This window comes from Neopelma chrysocephalum, unplaced genomic scaffold, assembly GCF_003984885.1.
Source record: "Neopelma chrysocephalum unplaced genomic scaffold, ASM398488v2 Primary Assembly neopelma1_44, whole genome shotgun sequence".
Classification (NCBI taxonomy): domain Eukaryota; kingdom Metazoa; phylum Chordata; class Aves; order Passeriformes; family Pipridae; genus Neopelma; species Neopelma chrysocephalum.
Genome location: NW_020897703.1, coordinates 18,902,317 through 18,915,932, shown reverse-complemented (window position 1 = coordinate 18,915,932; position 13,616 = coordinate 18,902,317). Strand labels below are relative to the sequence as shown.

General features: G+C 56.6%; 2 protein-coding genes across 6 annotated transcripts in view; both read right to left on the bottom strand.

Moving 5' to 3' along the window:
- Positions 1–702, bottom strand: part of CFAP65 (cilia and flagella associated protein 65) — a 32,423-nt gene extending 31,721 nt beyond the window's left edge. For 4 of the 5 annotated variants that reach the window (XR_003533541.1, XM_027678828.1, XM_027678827.1 and 1 more), the window contains exon 1: positions 601–702. Coding sequence is in view for 3 of the 5 variants with exons in the window: in XM_027678828.1 (XP_027534629.1) it covers positions 601–675 (75 nt within the window). In the remaining 2 variants the exon portion in view is untranslated. The remainder of the gene's footprint in view (positions 1–600) is intronic. The other variant, XM_027678830.1, reaches the window with a different exon arrangement.
- Positions 703–3,644: 2,942 nt separating this feature from the next.
- Positions 3,645–12,313, bottom strand: LOC113965089 (motor neuron and pancreas homeobox protein 1-like). Its single transcript, XM_027677922.1, has 3 exons — positions 11,878–12,313; positions 4,682–4,842; positions 3,645–4,141 (listed from the first exon to the last, which is right to left on the bottom strand). The coding sequence occupies exons 1-3, from the start codon at positions 12,311–12,313 to the stop codon at positions 3,827–3,829; spliced, it is 912 nt and encodes a 303-aa protein (XP_027533723.1). The 3' UTR covers positions 3,645–3,826.
- Positions 12,314–13,616: the final 1,303 nt, after the last annotated feature.

Sequence of the window (13,616 nt, the reverse complement as noted above, 5' to 3'; positions counted from 1 at the left end):
GGCTTGCCATGCCGCTGAGCAAGCATCTGAGAAACAAGAGGAAAAAGTCCTCACATATGCTGCTTCTGCACCCAGAGAGCCTTTTTTGCCAAGAGCTGGGCGCTCCCAGAGACCCAATGCCCCCTCCTCTGGCTCAGGGTGTTACTGAGCCTTTTCCCTGTAGGGGCTACTGTAACGTTCCCCTTTGTGTCCCCATTTTGTCAGGTGAGTGCAGACCTCTCCACAAACCACGTCGTCCCCATGACCTAGGGGTCATGACTCACAGCTTAGCCCCTGTGGCAGGGCTCTCCTCGGGGAGGGGAGGGGAGGGGGGAGGAGAGGGGAGGGGAGGGGAGAGCAGGGGAGAGCAGAGCCGAGCCGAGCCCAGCCCAGCGCAGCCCACTACCGGCACACACAAAGCCCTGCTTTGTTGCCTGGCCTGGCTTACTAAAACCCCGTATGGATGACTATGGCAGGGCCATGTTCCCCACAGCGACCACCTGCCCAGTTCCCTAGGGCACCGCCCGCTCCTTTATCACCCCGCCTTGCCCCGCTCCCGGGCCGCGAGCCACCGCCGCCCCCCGGAGCCCGCACGGCCAGCCCGACTCCTCCGAGCCCTACCCGGCCCCCTGAAGCACCGGGAGCTGGGGGCGCCTCGGGCACCGTCCCGGGCCAGTCCCGGCCGCTCAGCGCCATGTGGGCAGGCCCGCGTTGCCATGGAGACAGGACGCTCTCGGAGCGACGACGGCGGCCGCCTGGGGTCAATCCGCGCGGGTTGCGGCGGCCGCCAGAGGGCGGCGGAGGGACGCGGAGAGCGGGGCAGGGAGAGGGCGGGAGCAGCAGGGGATCGGGGGCAGATGGAGGGGGCAAGGGGGCAGGTGAGAAGTTCTCAGAGGTGCAGCGGGGAGATGGGGAGCAGGGGAAGATGAGAAGTCCAGGGGCAGGGAGATGGAGGGAGGCGGGTGGCAGACAGAGGGGTGCAAGCGTTGCAGGAGTGTGGGAGAGAGCCCGGGGCTCTCTCCCAGGAGAGGTGCAGGAGAGGGAGACAGTGCAAAGCTGAGCCAGCAAAGGGGGGGCTCTGAAGTACGTGGGTATGCGGGACGGATGGGTGAGGAGACTGTGGGCAAGGGGGCATGGTGTATAACAGGCTGGAGAGTGCTGCCATAGGGATGGGATGGCACCTTAATGGGGCTAGGACACCCTGAGTTCCTTGAAGCATTGGTGACACAAGTAACAAGTTGTGATCATTGTCAAAAGAAGTTGTGAAGCCGAGACGAGCAAACGGGTTGAGAAGCCCTGGCTGCACAGCCCTATCAGGTGTCCCAGGTATCATTCCCATGGGGCACCACCACCACAACAGGACAGTCCTACATCTTCCCAGTGCCCTGGATGACCCTCAAGGAGGTGGGACCCTCGTTTTCCCGATGGGGAGGGACAGGTAGCCCCTCCAGGGTGCCAGGCAGCAGTATGGTGTAGAGCAGGGCTGGCCACATCCTGCAGCACAGAGAGGGTGCCAGGACAGAGGCAGGAGGGAGATGCAGCTTTAATGGCATTTGTCGGTGTTTACAACATGAGTCATCCAGCTAAGTAGCCATAAATCAGCACCCCAACTCCTCCTGCATCAATTGTGTCCCCTCCTCTGTCCCCCCAGCACTGATGAGTGCCTGGCTCCTGCAGAAAAAACCTCATAAATAACAGCAACAAAACAAACCCTCCTGCAGCCACAGCAGGCGTGAGTGTGCCAGGCGTGAGATGAACGCTTCCCATCCATCACTTTAATGATTGTACTCTGGAAATTAAACCTGTCATAGCCCATCAAGGTGAACGTTTTAAGTCTGTGACATGCCTTCAGTTCCCCTCCTCCTTCCTGGCACTTCATTTTTTGTTGGTTTCCTTCTTGCCTTTTCTTCTATGCCTCTACCACCCCTGTCACCATTGCACCTGTGTGCCCAGCTCCATCCTGTGGTCCTCTCTGGTCCCCCGCTGAACAAGGACCAGGTTGCACATCAGGTGGTAGATGTCTTTGACCCTGAGGCTCCTGCAGCCATGGACTGGAATCTCCCAGCATCTCTGTGCCCAGTCCTACATGCCTGCTGGGATTGGGCACAGCTGCCCTTGGGCAACGGGTCTCTCCTGGTCTGCTGTCCTCACAGGGCAATGGCAGGGAATCGGGTACCATCCTTTCATACTTCCCTCTCCCCTTCTCCTTTCCTGCCCTTTTTTTCCTCCTTCCCCACATTATTTCCTCTCCTGCTCCATGTTACACCAACCATCACAGGCTCCTGGCATCTGGCTCCTACCCTGGCTCATATCTGCCCCCTTGTAGCAAGTGCTGCAGCCTCCCCAGAACCAGAGCTTCCCACTGGGCAGCGCCAAGGGTCTGGACACCTTCCACGTGAGCAGTGGGGCCCTACCGTGCCCTATGACGGATTTCTTGGGGACAGGAGATCTGGGCACCGAGGATGTCATGCATCCAGGGGGAAGCTGCTGAGCTGGCAGCAGCCACTGCGGGTCACTCTCTCCCCACACAGGTCCGTCCATCCGTCCATCCATCCATCCGTGTCCATACTTCTCTCTGCCATCATCTGCTTCCCTGGTCCATCCTTCTGTTTCAAAAGCATTGCATCTGTCCCTTTGCCCAGGGTACTGCCCTCCAGCTGCTGCCAGGCTTTTCCCAGCCCTGCGAGGTGTGACGGCGGCGCACCAATGCTTACCTGTCCCATCCATCACTGAGCGTCTGCCAAAGGTGACCCGGGATTCCACGGAAACTGTTGCCCCTCGGCGATTCCCACCCCCACCGCAGGTCCCAGAGCAAGCAGCCCTCCCTGCCACCCCTAGGTAGGGACAGGGAGAAGAGAGGAGGATGTGGGACAGGAGAGACATCATGGTCTGTCCAGGAATGGGACAGCCCAGTCCAGTCTGCCGCGCTCCTGCAGCACTACGTGCACCAGGGTGGTGAAGTAAGGCTGCCCCTCGGGCTGCCCCCTGCCTTCACGGCTACCTCAGCACCCTAAGTGGAGACCCAATTAAGTGTGCAGGAGGCATAGGAGGTCTATAGTGTCTGCCAGGACCCTTCAGCATCTTCTGAGAACAAGTGCAGCCTGCTCAGTTATGGGGAGTCAGTGCTTAACCCTCGTGCTTCTCGGGAGGTGGTAGAGGGTGTCGGTTGTCATCCTACCACCAGGGGTTGATTTGAGCCCAGTCAGGTCAAGCAGCATTCTAAGAGCATCATGAAACGAGCCCAGAAAGGGACTGAGAGCTTTGCTTCACAGGACAGATAAATTTTGCTCTGCAAAGTGCAGACCCCACCAGGAATTCTGCCAGTGCAGGAGGAGGCAAGGCAGGCTGGTAGGCAACCTGGGAATCCTCCTTCCCAGACTTTCATGTCATCAAGGGGAAGGGCAGCTGGCACCACCACACAGGGATGTGTTGCTCCAAGCACTGTCAGATCTGCAAGGAAGTGGCAGTGCAGTCAAAGAAGGGTCCATGGTCTCTCTCTTCCACCTGTACCAGCAGGCTGCCAGCTGTGCACGTTTGCTCTCCCCACCCTTTCCCCCAGGGACCCTGGCAAGACAACAGAGTAGCAGGAGAGGGGCAGAGCCTCCCGTCCCCTAAGGAAAAGCACAGGCATCTGGATAACATTTTTATAAAGGAGGGATGTGGGGACTCCTCCAGACACACACAGAGGAATATTTACGAGTTAAATAGGATCCAAATACACATAAGTTAAAGGGGGGCAGGTGCCCTGCACCCCCCCTGCTCTGCCCAGGCACAGTCTGTGTCTGCCAGCAAAGAGAACCCCCACACCACAGCCCAACCCCTCTCCCTGGCTGGCTCCATTTGTCTTTCACAACACAGAGCCAATCTTCCTCTCCGTGGCACCCATTTCATTCTCCTCCTCTTCCTCTTCCTCGCCCCCTGAGCAGGAGGAATCGGGGCCGTAGTTCAGCTCGGTAGTGCTGCAGCGCAGGAAGCCTGAGTCAGGGCTGTGCCCCATGAACTCGGGGCTTTTGGCAGCTTGTCCCTGGGGCTCGCTGGGCAGCAGCTTCTCGCAGGTTTTGCTGAGCCCTCGTTGCTTGTCAGCCTCTGCCTGAGCCCCCTGCTCCTTGGCTTTGCGACTCCGTTTCCACTTCATGCGGCGGTTCTGGAACCAGATCTTCACCTGCAAAGGGAAAGCCCCCAGAGGAAAGAGTGTGTCCCCCAGAGGAAAGAGTGTGTCCCTCGTCTCATTCTGTCCCCACCCCTCCACCTTCCCTGCATGGAGGGTCCCCCCAAAGCCTCTCTGCTGTGGGGCATTCTGTGGTGCTGCAGGTCTGTGCAAAGAGACTGAGGTTGTCATGGGGAGAGCAATACTGGGGGACTGCTGCCTTCCCTCCATCTGGCCTCCATAGGATGGCCAAGGACATGCACAGGGACATTTTCATTTTAGCCCCACAAAAAGCCCCCCCCAGCATGCTGAGGGATGGGAAGGCTCTGAATCCAAAGCTGGGGGTAATGGGTAAAAAGAGCAGTATTCTGGAGTGCCCTTCGAAAGAGAAGAGCCTGGAACCCATCAGGCAGGTCTCTGCAGGAGATGCCCTGGAAGGGGCACTGATGGGAGCACTGGGGTGTGGGGCTGATGGCATCAGCATTGCCCATGACATTGACTTCCCTCATATACAGCTGCATGGTGCTATGCTCCATCTCCCCAGGACCAAGGTACCTGTGTCTCAGTGAGCATCAGCGACGTGGCCACCTCAAAACGCTTGGGCCTGGACAGGTACTTATTCAGCTTGAACTGGTTCTCCAACTCCAGGAGCTGTTGGCTGGTGAAGGCTGTGCGGGGCCGGCGGCACTTCCCCATCAAGCCAGACTGGGGGGCAGCTGTGGAGCAGACAGTGAGTGGGAGTCAGGAGACAGAAGAGCAAGAGGGGGACAGCCCCTCAGCAAACCTGGGATGAGGAGGAAGGTGTCTCCTGTCATCTCCCATCCCAATAATGGCTTTATTGCCTGACTGATAGGAACCAGTGAGATATGTTATCAGGCCTCAGTGTGCAACTAGGATCAGTCCTGTGACTGAAATTAATCCTCTTTTTTTATTGCTGGGCCGCACAGGTGGCAGCTCAACTGCCAGGGGCTGCGGCGGCAGGGCTGCCCGAGAGCCCCGCTATCTCACCCGCAGCCCTTGAAGGCAGTGCGGCACTGAACCAGGAGGCAGCGGGAACAAAGAAACCTTTGAGAGTCCAGCACGGGGTGGCTGCCGCGCTCTGTTTGATCCCTCCTTATCTCCTCTCGGATGGCTTTATTGTCCCCCCAGGGTTCAGTTTTAACTGCTTCTCCCACCACTGAAGCAGCAATCAAACCCAGGGGTTTGCAGTCAGGAGTAAAGTGCTGGAGCAGTGTGGGGGGCCACTAATGGGAAAGGTCCTTGGCATATCCCTGCTGATGCATCTAGGGGGATATGATGGAGCATTGTGGCCCCAGAGATGTTCCCTGCTTGGCAAGGGCCACTCCAGCTCACCTGCTTTGCTGGGCATGGGGCACCATTCTTGTTATCTTCCCCAGATTCCAGCTTTGATCCCACCTGCCCATCTCCTGAGGCATCCACCAAACCCTTCAAAAACACAGCAGTGACGCATGAGGCAGGAATTTATGAAAGGGGCATTAACTGGTCACAATCCAGGTTTGATCCCAAGTAGCTGGATGCTGGGTGGTATGAGTCAAACAGACAGAGCACAGGCTGGACTGGGCCTGTGCAAACTCCTTGTGAGAGCATGACAGATACCACCCTTACTGTGCCTGCAGCCCCACAGTGCCAGGAGAGACAGCCTGTGGGACCCACCTTGCAGCTACTGAGAAGTTATACTAGGGATTAAATAGAGACAGGCTGTGCCAATGGCTCTCACACATGCAGTGCATTATTTTGCATACAAAAGATATTCAAGGCTAAAACCAAATGAGAGGCTCAAAGGATTTCCAGGACAAATACAAATGTCACATGAAAGACTGCTCAGCTCTGCAGAGTTCGGCAGCTGTCTGGGCTCTGGCTGGCTGTGGAAGCTCTGGCTGCACAAATCTTCAATGGAGACATGGGACCAAACAGACCTGCAAAGTCTCCCTTTGGCTAGGAAAAGGAGATGTTATGGGAACTAGCATCTGCAGGGATGGGCCAGCCCAAGCCAACACGCTTTGCAGCTCCGCAATGAGGGAAAGGGCAGAGATGCACCAGAAAGAACCAGAGAAGAAATTAATTCAGTCTGTGTTGGTGGGAGGCACAAAGCAGTCCCAGGCAGTGTCCAGCAGCCCAATGACTCCAGCTCCCAGCAAGCCCCCTTTGCTGACAGAGACAGGAGGGTGGTTGGAGCACCTGATGCCCCAGTCCCTCCCCATTGTAGGGGCTGCACTGGCCATACTGGGTCAGGCGAGGGTCCCTCTGAGCAGTCCCTTTTTCTGGGCATGGTCTGTAAAGGATGTTTTGGGGAAAGAGAAGGGAAGAGGGTGTGCCCACATCTCAGAATCCAGTAATCCAGGAGTCCTATGCTTTTTGAAGCTGCAGGGTCCAGGGGTGAATAAATATCATATTCCCAGTTTAAACTCCCCACTCCATAGCAGAGAGCCCAGGGCTCAGCTCCTAGGGCATTGGGAGCACAGAAATCCTTCAGACCACCCCAAAAGGCTCCTCTGTACACCCTCTTGCAAGGTCATATGTGGCCAGACTACAACCACATGTAGGAAGGAGTGAAGGCACAGAAGTATCTATCCCAAAAGCAGTGCAGGTCTTTCCAGCTTCAGAGGAGACTGGAAGGCAGCTTGCTTTAACAACACCCCCTCAAACAGCTCACTCTTCTCCAGGTAAGGTGCTAAGAACTTCGTGGTCCAGCAGGGAAAAGAAGAACAGAAAGTTTGCCCAAAAGTCAAATAAATCCAAAAGGGATATAACCCAAATGACTACCAATGCAGGGGACTGACAGCTGGAGAATGGTCCATCTGCCAGTCCCCATTTCTCCTTCTTAGTGTCCAATTCAGGCTCAGTGCAGTGGTGTCCATTACAAAGATTGTACAGACCTTGACCTCCTTGGAAACCCACCGTGCCTCCTGCTCCAGTGCTGAAAAGAAAAACCCAGCCCTTAAACCCCTCTCTGGTGTTGTCATACAGTTCAAGCCACCACCACCAGTCCAAAGGCCAGCCTACACAGGTTGCTGGCCACCTAACCTGTGACCTCCTCTGACAGTACACCCTTCAGCAGCTATTATTATCCATCCTCAGTGCTCCCCACTATGACTTATTCAAGATTTGGCCTGCAGACAAAGTGGGGCAAACCCAAACCAACACAGCTGACCTTCAGCCACGCACAGCAGCACGTCATCGTGGACCTGAATGAACAACATCTTTGGCCTCAGCTCTGCTGTTAGCTTACCTGAAGGGCTCTGGCTTCTTTGTGTAGGGAGAGTATGGAGGAAGAGAGTCTGCAGTTTCTCACTGGGGAAGGAGGAAAGGCAGAAGGAGGAAGTGAAGACTGAAATGAAATAGGGAATGAAGTAGGTTCCAGTTTCCCACGAAAAGAGGAGACAATGCTTTGTGGCTGTTGGTAGCTCCAGCCTGTCCTGCCAGTGTGCTTTGTGGAATCCTGTCCCTCCCTGTCCCATGGCAGGCTCACATTGACATGGACAGAATCCTTCCAAGGGATGCATAGGAAGCATCCTCCACAGGGCTTACCCCCTCCAGTCAGTGTCAGCTGAGCTATGAACCCATCCGCATCACAACCAACATCCCATAGAAAGAGTAACCCTTTGGGAAGGCTCTCTCCCTTATCCAGTTCCTACCAGGAGACCACCGAGTGCCTCAGCATCACACCTTTGCTTGCCAAAGGATTTACTATCTGCTCAACCATCTCTTCCAGCGCTGTATCCAAGATCAGAGCTTGTCTCAACATCCCTTCAGCCTGGCAGGGCTTGGACCCCTTGATGGGTGCCTGGCATTTGGCTGAAGCATCAGTAAATAAATTGCTTGGCCTGTGGCTGGGAATACTCTCTGAGTCTGAGGCCAGGAGCTCTACAAGGCAGCTGCCTCCTGGATAATTAGATAAAGCTTATAAAAAATTGTTAGTTTATTTGACACAGTTCCGTCTACTTGATAACAAGAGTAATCCTAGGTTGATATTAACTCACTTGGTTTTAATTTGGTTTGTTTAGCTATAGTTCACTTAACTTTGTGTGCTGGGAGATAAAGAAGAGGAAATTAGCACCCTAACTGCTTTGGAGGTGTTTCTCCAGATGTCAGACCCGAAAGGGAGAGAGGTGGTCTCATCAGCGTCAGGGCCATCACCACAGGCTCCTCCTGGCCTGTCAGCAGCTCCGGCCACTATCCATGGGGCAGCATGTGTAAGGGCACTTGCTATCTCTACTAGCCTCTTGCTTGCTCCACAATTTAACCTTGACTGCTGCTTGCCAGCTGTTTCCCAGCACGTATTTCCTGCTGACACCAGACCACTGTGCACCTGGTGAGCCTTGGAAGGCATTGATTTTTGAAGATGTTTGATAAGACTTATCCTGTCCCCTCTCCTAGCCCAGCACAACCCATCAACAAGCTCTCTGCCACCATGGGCAGGACCTGACTTGGGCTCCAGGCCATCAAGGTCGTGAGTAGGCGATGCAGGGAAGCTGTGTGCAAGGAAAGCCATCTAAGCACCGGGTCCCCAACAGGGATCATTTGCTCTGAGAGTCTACAGCTCTATGTCGCTGTTCCCCACTCCTACAGCTCTTGGCTGAGGTGGGTCTATGCACTTGGCTCCCACTGCCGTGCTGCATTTCCATACTAGCAAATGAATCACAGCTCCCAGAAAAACTAGTAGGCACAGCACTCTGGTGCCAAATGCTACCTCTGTGCAGTTCAGGAGGTGCTCAAAGCCCCAAGACAGGGACCCAGGCTGGGGACAGCAAAGCCTGGGCAGGCAGCATCCCTGACATCTGCAGCAAGGGCATGCCTGCTCCTGCACCCAGGCCTTCCCACTACCCTCTCAGTCCGCATTGCAGCAGAGGCAGCCAGGCACTGCGTGCAGCTCTGCACCAGGAGCCAGAGAGGGAAGCACAGCACCCGCTTGCCTCACAGCAGGAGCACTGCTCTGAGTGGTCCCAGCACCCAAGCCCAGGCCAAGTTCCTAAGGATACCATCTCAGACTGTCTCCCTGGCATCCTACCTCCCCATACACAGGTGAGAGCAGGGAGAATGTGTGCAATGCATAACCACAGAGCTTGTGGCTTCAGTTCATGGGCTATCCTGCTCCTTCCCCCACCCTGACTGTACCCAGGAGACCAAACTAAACCGTGCCTGCAAAACTTCTCTACACATGCAGCTAAAGAAGGAATTTATTCCAGAATTAAGTCCTGGAATTCCCTATAAATAAGTCACAAGGGTAATCTCCCTCTGGAATGATTCATAACATGTCCTAGGAAGCTTTCAGATTCATCTCTTACTGCTATGACAGCATTAAACATGACTGGCACCAGCACTGTGAACACTTGTACTCAGTCCCTCTGGAAACTTCAGCCAGGCAGGTCTGTCCATCTGTCTGTCTAGGCTGAGTGGTGGGACGGGGACTCCCATAAAACTACAGGTAGCCCAGGACCCCTCTGCCAACAGTGTGAGGCTACAGCCCAGCCAACCTCCCTTCTCAGAGAGATGAGGAAGGGCCATGGAAGCAGCATATTCTAGGCAAGTGCCCCTTCCTGTCCCTGTCCCTACACCATGGCCAGCACACTGGGCAGTATGAGGCCAGACACAGCCATAAAATGCAGCTGGGGCCAGCACTGGTGAGTACAAGGACAAGGCAAAGGAACCGGATTTCAGAGCTTCAGTGAGCCCACAAAGAGCAAGGGCTGAGGACATACTTGAGAACCCTGATGTTCCCAATGGACTGAAACAAGGATCTGAAGATGGATGAGGTTCTGTCCTGCACAGCAGAAGAACCACTGGAATACTAAACAGGACATTCTGGAGAGAAAGCATCCCCACTGCAAAGGGCTCCCCAGAACTGTGAGCAAAAACATTTTAGTAAGGATATAGATTGAGGCAGTGATCACTCTGACTTAAAAATCTACAGCTTTGTCAGCTTTTGCTCCATCCTTGTTACACCCCCAGGTGTCTACATTGTTTTGGTTACTCCAAAACCCAGTCAAGTAATATTTGGGTCAGAGATTGCATTTCCTCCCTCTGAGCTTCCATAGGAGCCCTTTTCAGTGCTTCCCACAATATCCATTGACATTCTGTTCTAGTGCATTCTGCACAGCCCAAAACCTCCCTCCACAAGCTGTTCTCATGCCCATAATTTGGGATTTCTCTCCTTCTGGTGAGGTTTTAGATATAACCAGCTGTAGAGCAGAACCCGCACTTGAGAGGAATAGGGCTGATGCACAAATACCTCTATGTTATCCCAGCCAGAAGCTGCACACAGGGCCACAGGAGCAGATGCAGTGGTGTGTTCCCACTCTGGTGAAACATAACCCTGCATTAAGCCACAGGATGCTGAGATACACCGACAGATCCAGACCTTTCAAGGATAACATGGCTTCTGCAGAAGAGCAGGAAGATGTTTCACCACCTAACAAATAGACATTTCTTTTTTCTTGTCTTAATGACATGCTTGAAGAGCACACACAGCCCATAGCACCAGAAGCTTATTCTACACCTCTAGATTCACAAATGTATGTAACCTAAAGTCCAGGGAAAGGGAAACAATGGGGAATAAAACAGTTTGCTTCCCTTTCACCTGTCTAGGAGTAATTTGAGGAAGGAGCAACAAATGGGACCTTTCATGTTAATTCTCCATTTTTGTACTATTATGCATCCAGCCAGTTTATTAATTAAATTACTTTTCCAGCCTTGTTTTTTATTACTACTATTTTGTAAATGGGCTCCCAAGTTATTAAGATGCTACATGCAGCCAATAAATCTGGATACTCTGCCGGGGGGCTATTAACCAGCCACTCTTAGTTTACGGACCAACTTTATGCTGACCAGACCTCTGATCACCACAAGCACAGGGCAGGGTCCAAGTCACACTGCCAGGGATGCCAGTGACAGTCCCCAACGGGACAAGAGCCTGAAGCCTTGTGCCCTCCGTTCCCTGCAGGACCCTTCCCACCCGTGGCCCACCATTGCAATGTAGGATACGGCAGCTTCCTGTAGCCCTGGTCGTACCCACCAGGAGGGACCGGGGCAAGGCTAGAATCGAGCACACTATCTGGCCGCCCGGCTCCCGCAGCTGCCGCCGGCCGATGGACTCACCGGCCCCTCACCTCCACGAGCCGAGCGCGACGGAGGGCAGAACACGGATCCCCTGCCCGTTCCCGCAGGGGGGCCCAATCCGGCAGCGCATCCCGCGGGTTCGTTCCCAACCACAGCAGGCGGAATTTATTCGTTTTCCAGTGCGGGTTCTGGCCGCCCCTTCTTTATTTTCGTTTCCTTCCCCCCACGGTGGAGCCCAACAAGCCCGCGGCGGCCGTGCGGGGCTGGCAAGCGGGGTCGGTGCGGTTTGCTCGGCCTGGGAGCGGTTCGGCTCTGCCGGCAGCGGCGCGGGCAGTGCCCCTCAGGGCTGTTCCGGAGCACCGCGCCGGGATAAGGCGAGACTTTGCCCTTCGGATGGGTTTCCCGGGGCCCCGCAGCCTCCGGCGAGTCATGTTACCCCAGCAGTGGGACCCCGAACCCTGCCGGGCTGCGAGCGGGTCTAGGCACGGAAAGAACCCCGCATAGCGGTCCCGACCCGAAAGGCCGGGGAGCCTCGAAAGGGCGGGTTTGGAAAACCTCAGTCCTCGGTTCCCTAAGGGACCTGCACCGCGATGTATTGGCGGAGACCCTCGGGGGCTGGAAGGGGCGAGAGCCGTGTTCCGCCTGGCGGGAGAGTCGGTCCCCGGGTCACTCACCGTGGAAGTCGGAGAGCCTCGGCACCACCATCCCGGCTCGGATCCAGTGCTCCAGCGGGAAGGAGCCGGCCACGGCCGCCTTCAGGTGCTCCGCGCCGGGCGGCGGCAGGTGGGGGATGCCGGAGTAGGCGAAAGCGGGGTGCTGGCCCCCCAGGGTAGGGAGTGGATACACGGCGGGCGGGTACAGGGCCGGCAGGGCGCCGAGCCCGGGGCCGGAGAGGTGCAGCAAGCCAGGCTTGGGGAGGAAGCCGGTCGGGGCGATCGGCCCGGGGGCCGGGGGCGCCCGCGGTGAGGGGGTATCGGAGCGCCCGGCGGGGCCAGGGCTCACCGCGGGGCTCCCGGGGCTCAGCCCCGACGGGGAGGCGCTCCGCGCCGGCTCTTCGGCCAGGAGCGCCTCGATGCGGAAGTTTTGGGACTTCTCCATGGGCTTGTGCATAGCCCTACCCCGTGCGGAGCCGTCGAGCCCCCGAGCGCCCAGCCGCTCCCCTGCCAGGGCACAGCCCGGCCGGCCAGCCCCGGGCCAGCCCCGGCACCGGCGGGCATCCACCCCCGGGGCCCCGCCGCGCCGCGCTCAGCGCGGCTGCCCTCGAGGGCAGCCCTCCTCTCCGCTCCGCCTCCCGGGCACTCACTCGCCCGCCGGCACCGGGGGGGTTTTAACGCCCCCTCCACCTGCCCCAGCTCCCCATTGGCTCCGCTCCGGCCCCCCGCCCCGCCGGCCCGGCCGCCCTCCTTCGGCTTCCTCAGCTCCCTGCCGCAGCAGCGGGCACATGCCAGGGCCTGCCCCTGCCCCTTCCTCAGCCTCGTAGTCCAACCCAGGCCCTTCACACCAGGGGGTCCCCCAGCCTGAAGGACCCCCACCCAGGGCACTGAGCCCATCATCCTGATCTAGAGCCCTATGGCAGAGAAGCAAGTCTGTGGTTGCAGCAGCTGGAGGAGACCTGGAGAGACTAGACAGACTTCAGCACGTGTAAGTAAAGCCCTGCTGGGCTCCAGTGAAGCCCCCAGGCACTTGGAGGGCAGAATGCCTGGCTGGAAGGGCAGGAGAGGCAGTTGCTCACTAGCAGGCTCCTCCATACCCTGTGCACCAGGGATCATCACCAATGCCCAGCTGTGCCATTTCCTATTGCATCGCTCTGAGCCAGGGAGATCAGTGGACCTGAGCTGGACACACACAGGGCCAACCACCCTCCATCACTCATGTCTGTTCAAGATGCCAACAGAGCAGGTGCCCACAGCTTGGACAGTGGCCCCTGGGAAAGGTAGAGAGGAAAGCCTTGGCTGGTCTGGGAACTGTGGGTGAACAGGAGCAGAGCTGGCCCAGACCCCGTAGCACTGGCCTTCAGGGAGAGGCAGAGTGTGTGCGAGTGCATCAGTGATCTCTGCCATTGAGGGTCTGTGCCTGTGTGTCTCTGGGTCCCACTTTTTTGTGTCCTGCTGACACAGTCAGACAAGCCTCTTCTTGTTGGTGCCCAATGGCATGTCCTGCTCTTTGGAAGAGAAGTAAAACAGCTGCTATTGTCCTGTCTAAATGTTATAATGGCTAAAGGGAGTTCCTACCCCTGTATTTCTTCTCCCTTCAGCATTTCCAGCTCTGCTCTATTCCCTGAGGAAGAGATGGGTCCATTCCGCTGTATCCTGTGTCCCACAGAGGCTGCAAGCAGATGCCCAGAGAGGAGGAAGGCAGGGGCATATGGGGCCTTCCTCAGCCTCCTTCTTTTCTCTGCTCAGTAACCCCAGGG

What these genes read in the sequence shown, in the direction of transcription:
- LOC113965089 (XM_027677922.1), bottom strand. Translation starts at nt 12,313, where the DNA reads ATGCACAAGCCCATGGAGAAGTCCCAAAACTTCCGCATCGAGGCGCTC. An exon ending in GAGGCTCTCCGACTTCCACG is followed by an intron (nt 4,843 to 11,877) that starts GTGAGTGACCCG and finishes TCTGCTCCACAG; the next exon opens with CTGCCCCCCAGTCTGGCTTG. An exon ending in TGATGCTCACTGAGACACAG is followed by an intron (nt 4,142 to 4,681) that starts GTACCTTGGTCC and finishes TTCCCTTTGCAG; the next exon opens with GTGAAGATCTGGTTCCAGAA.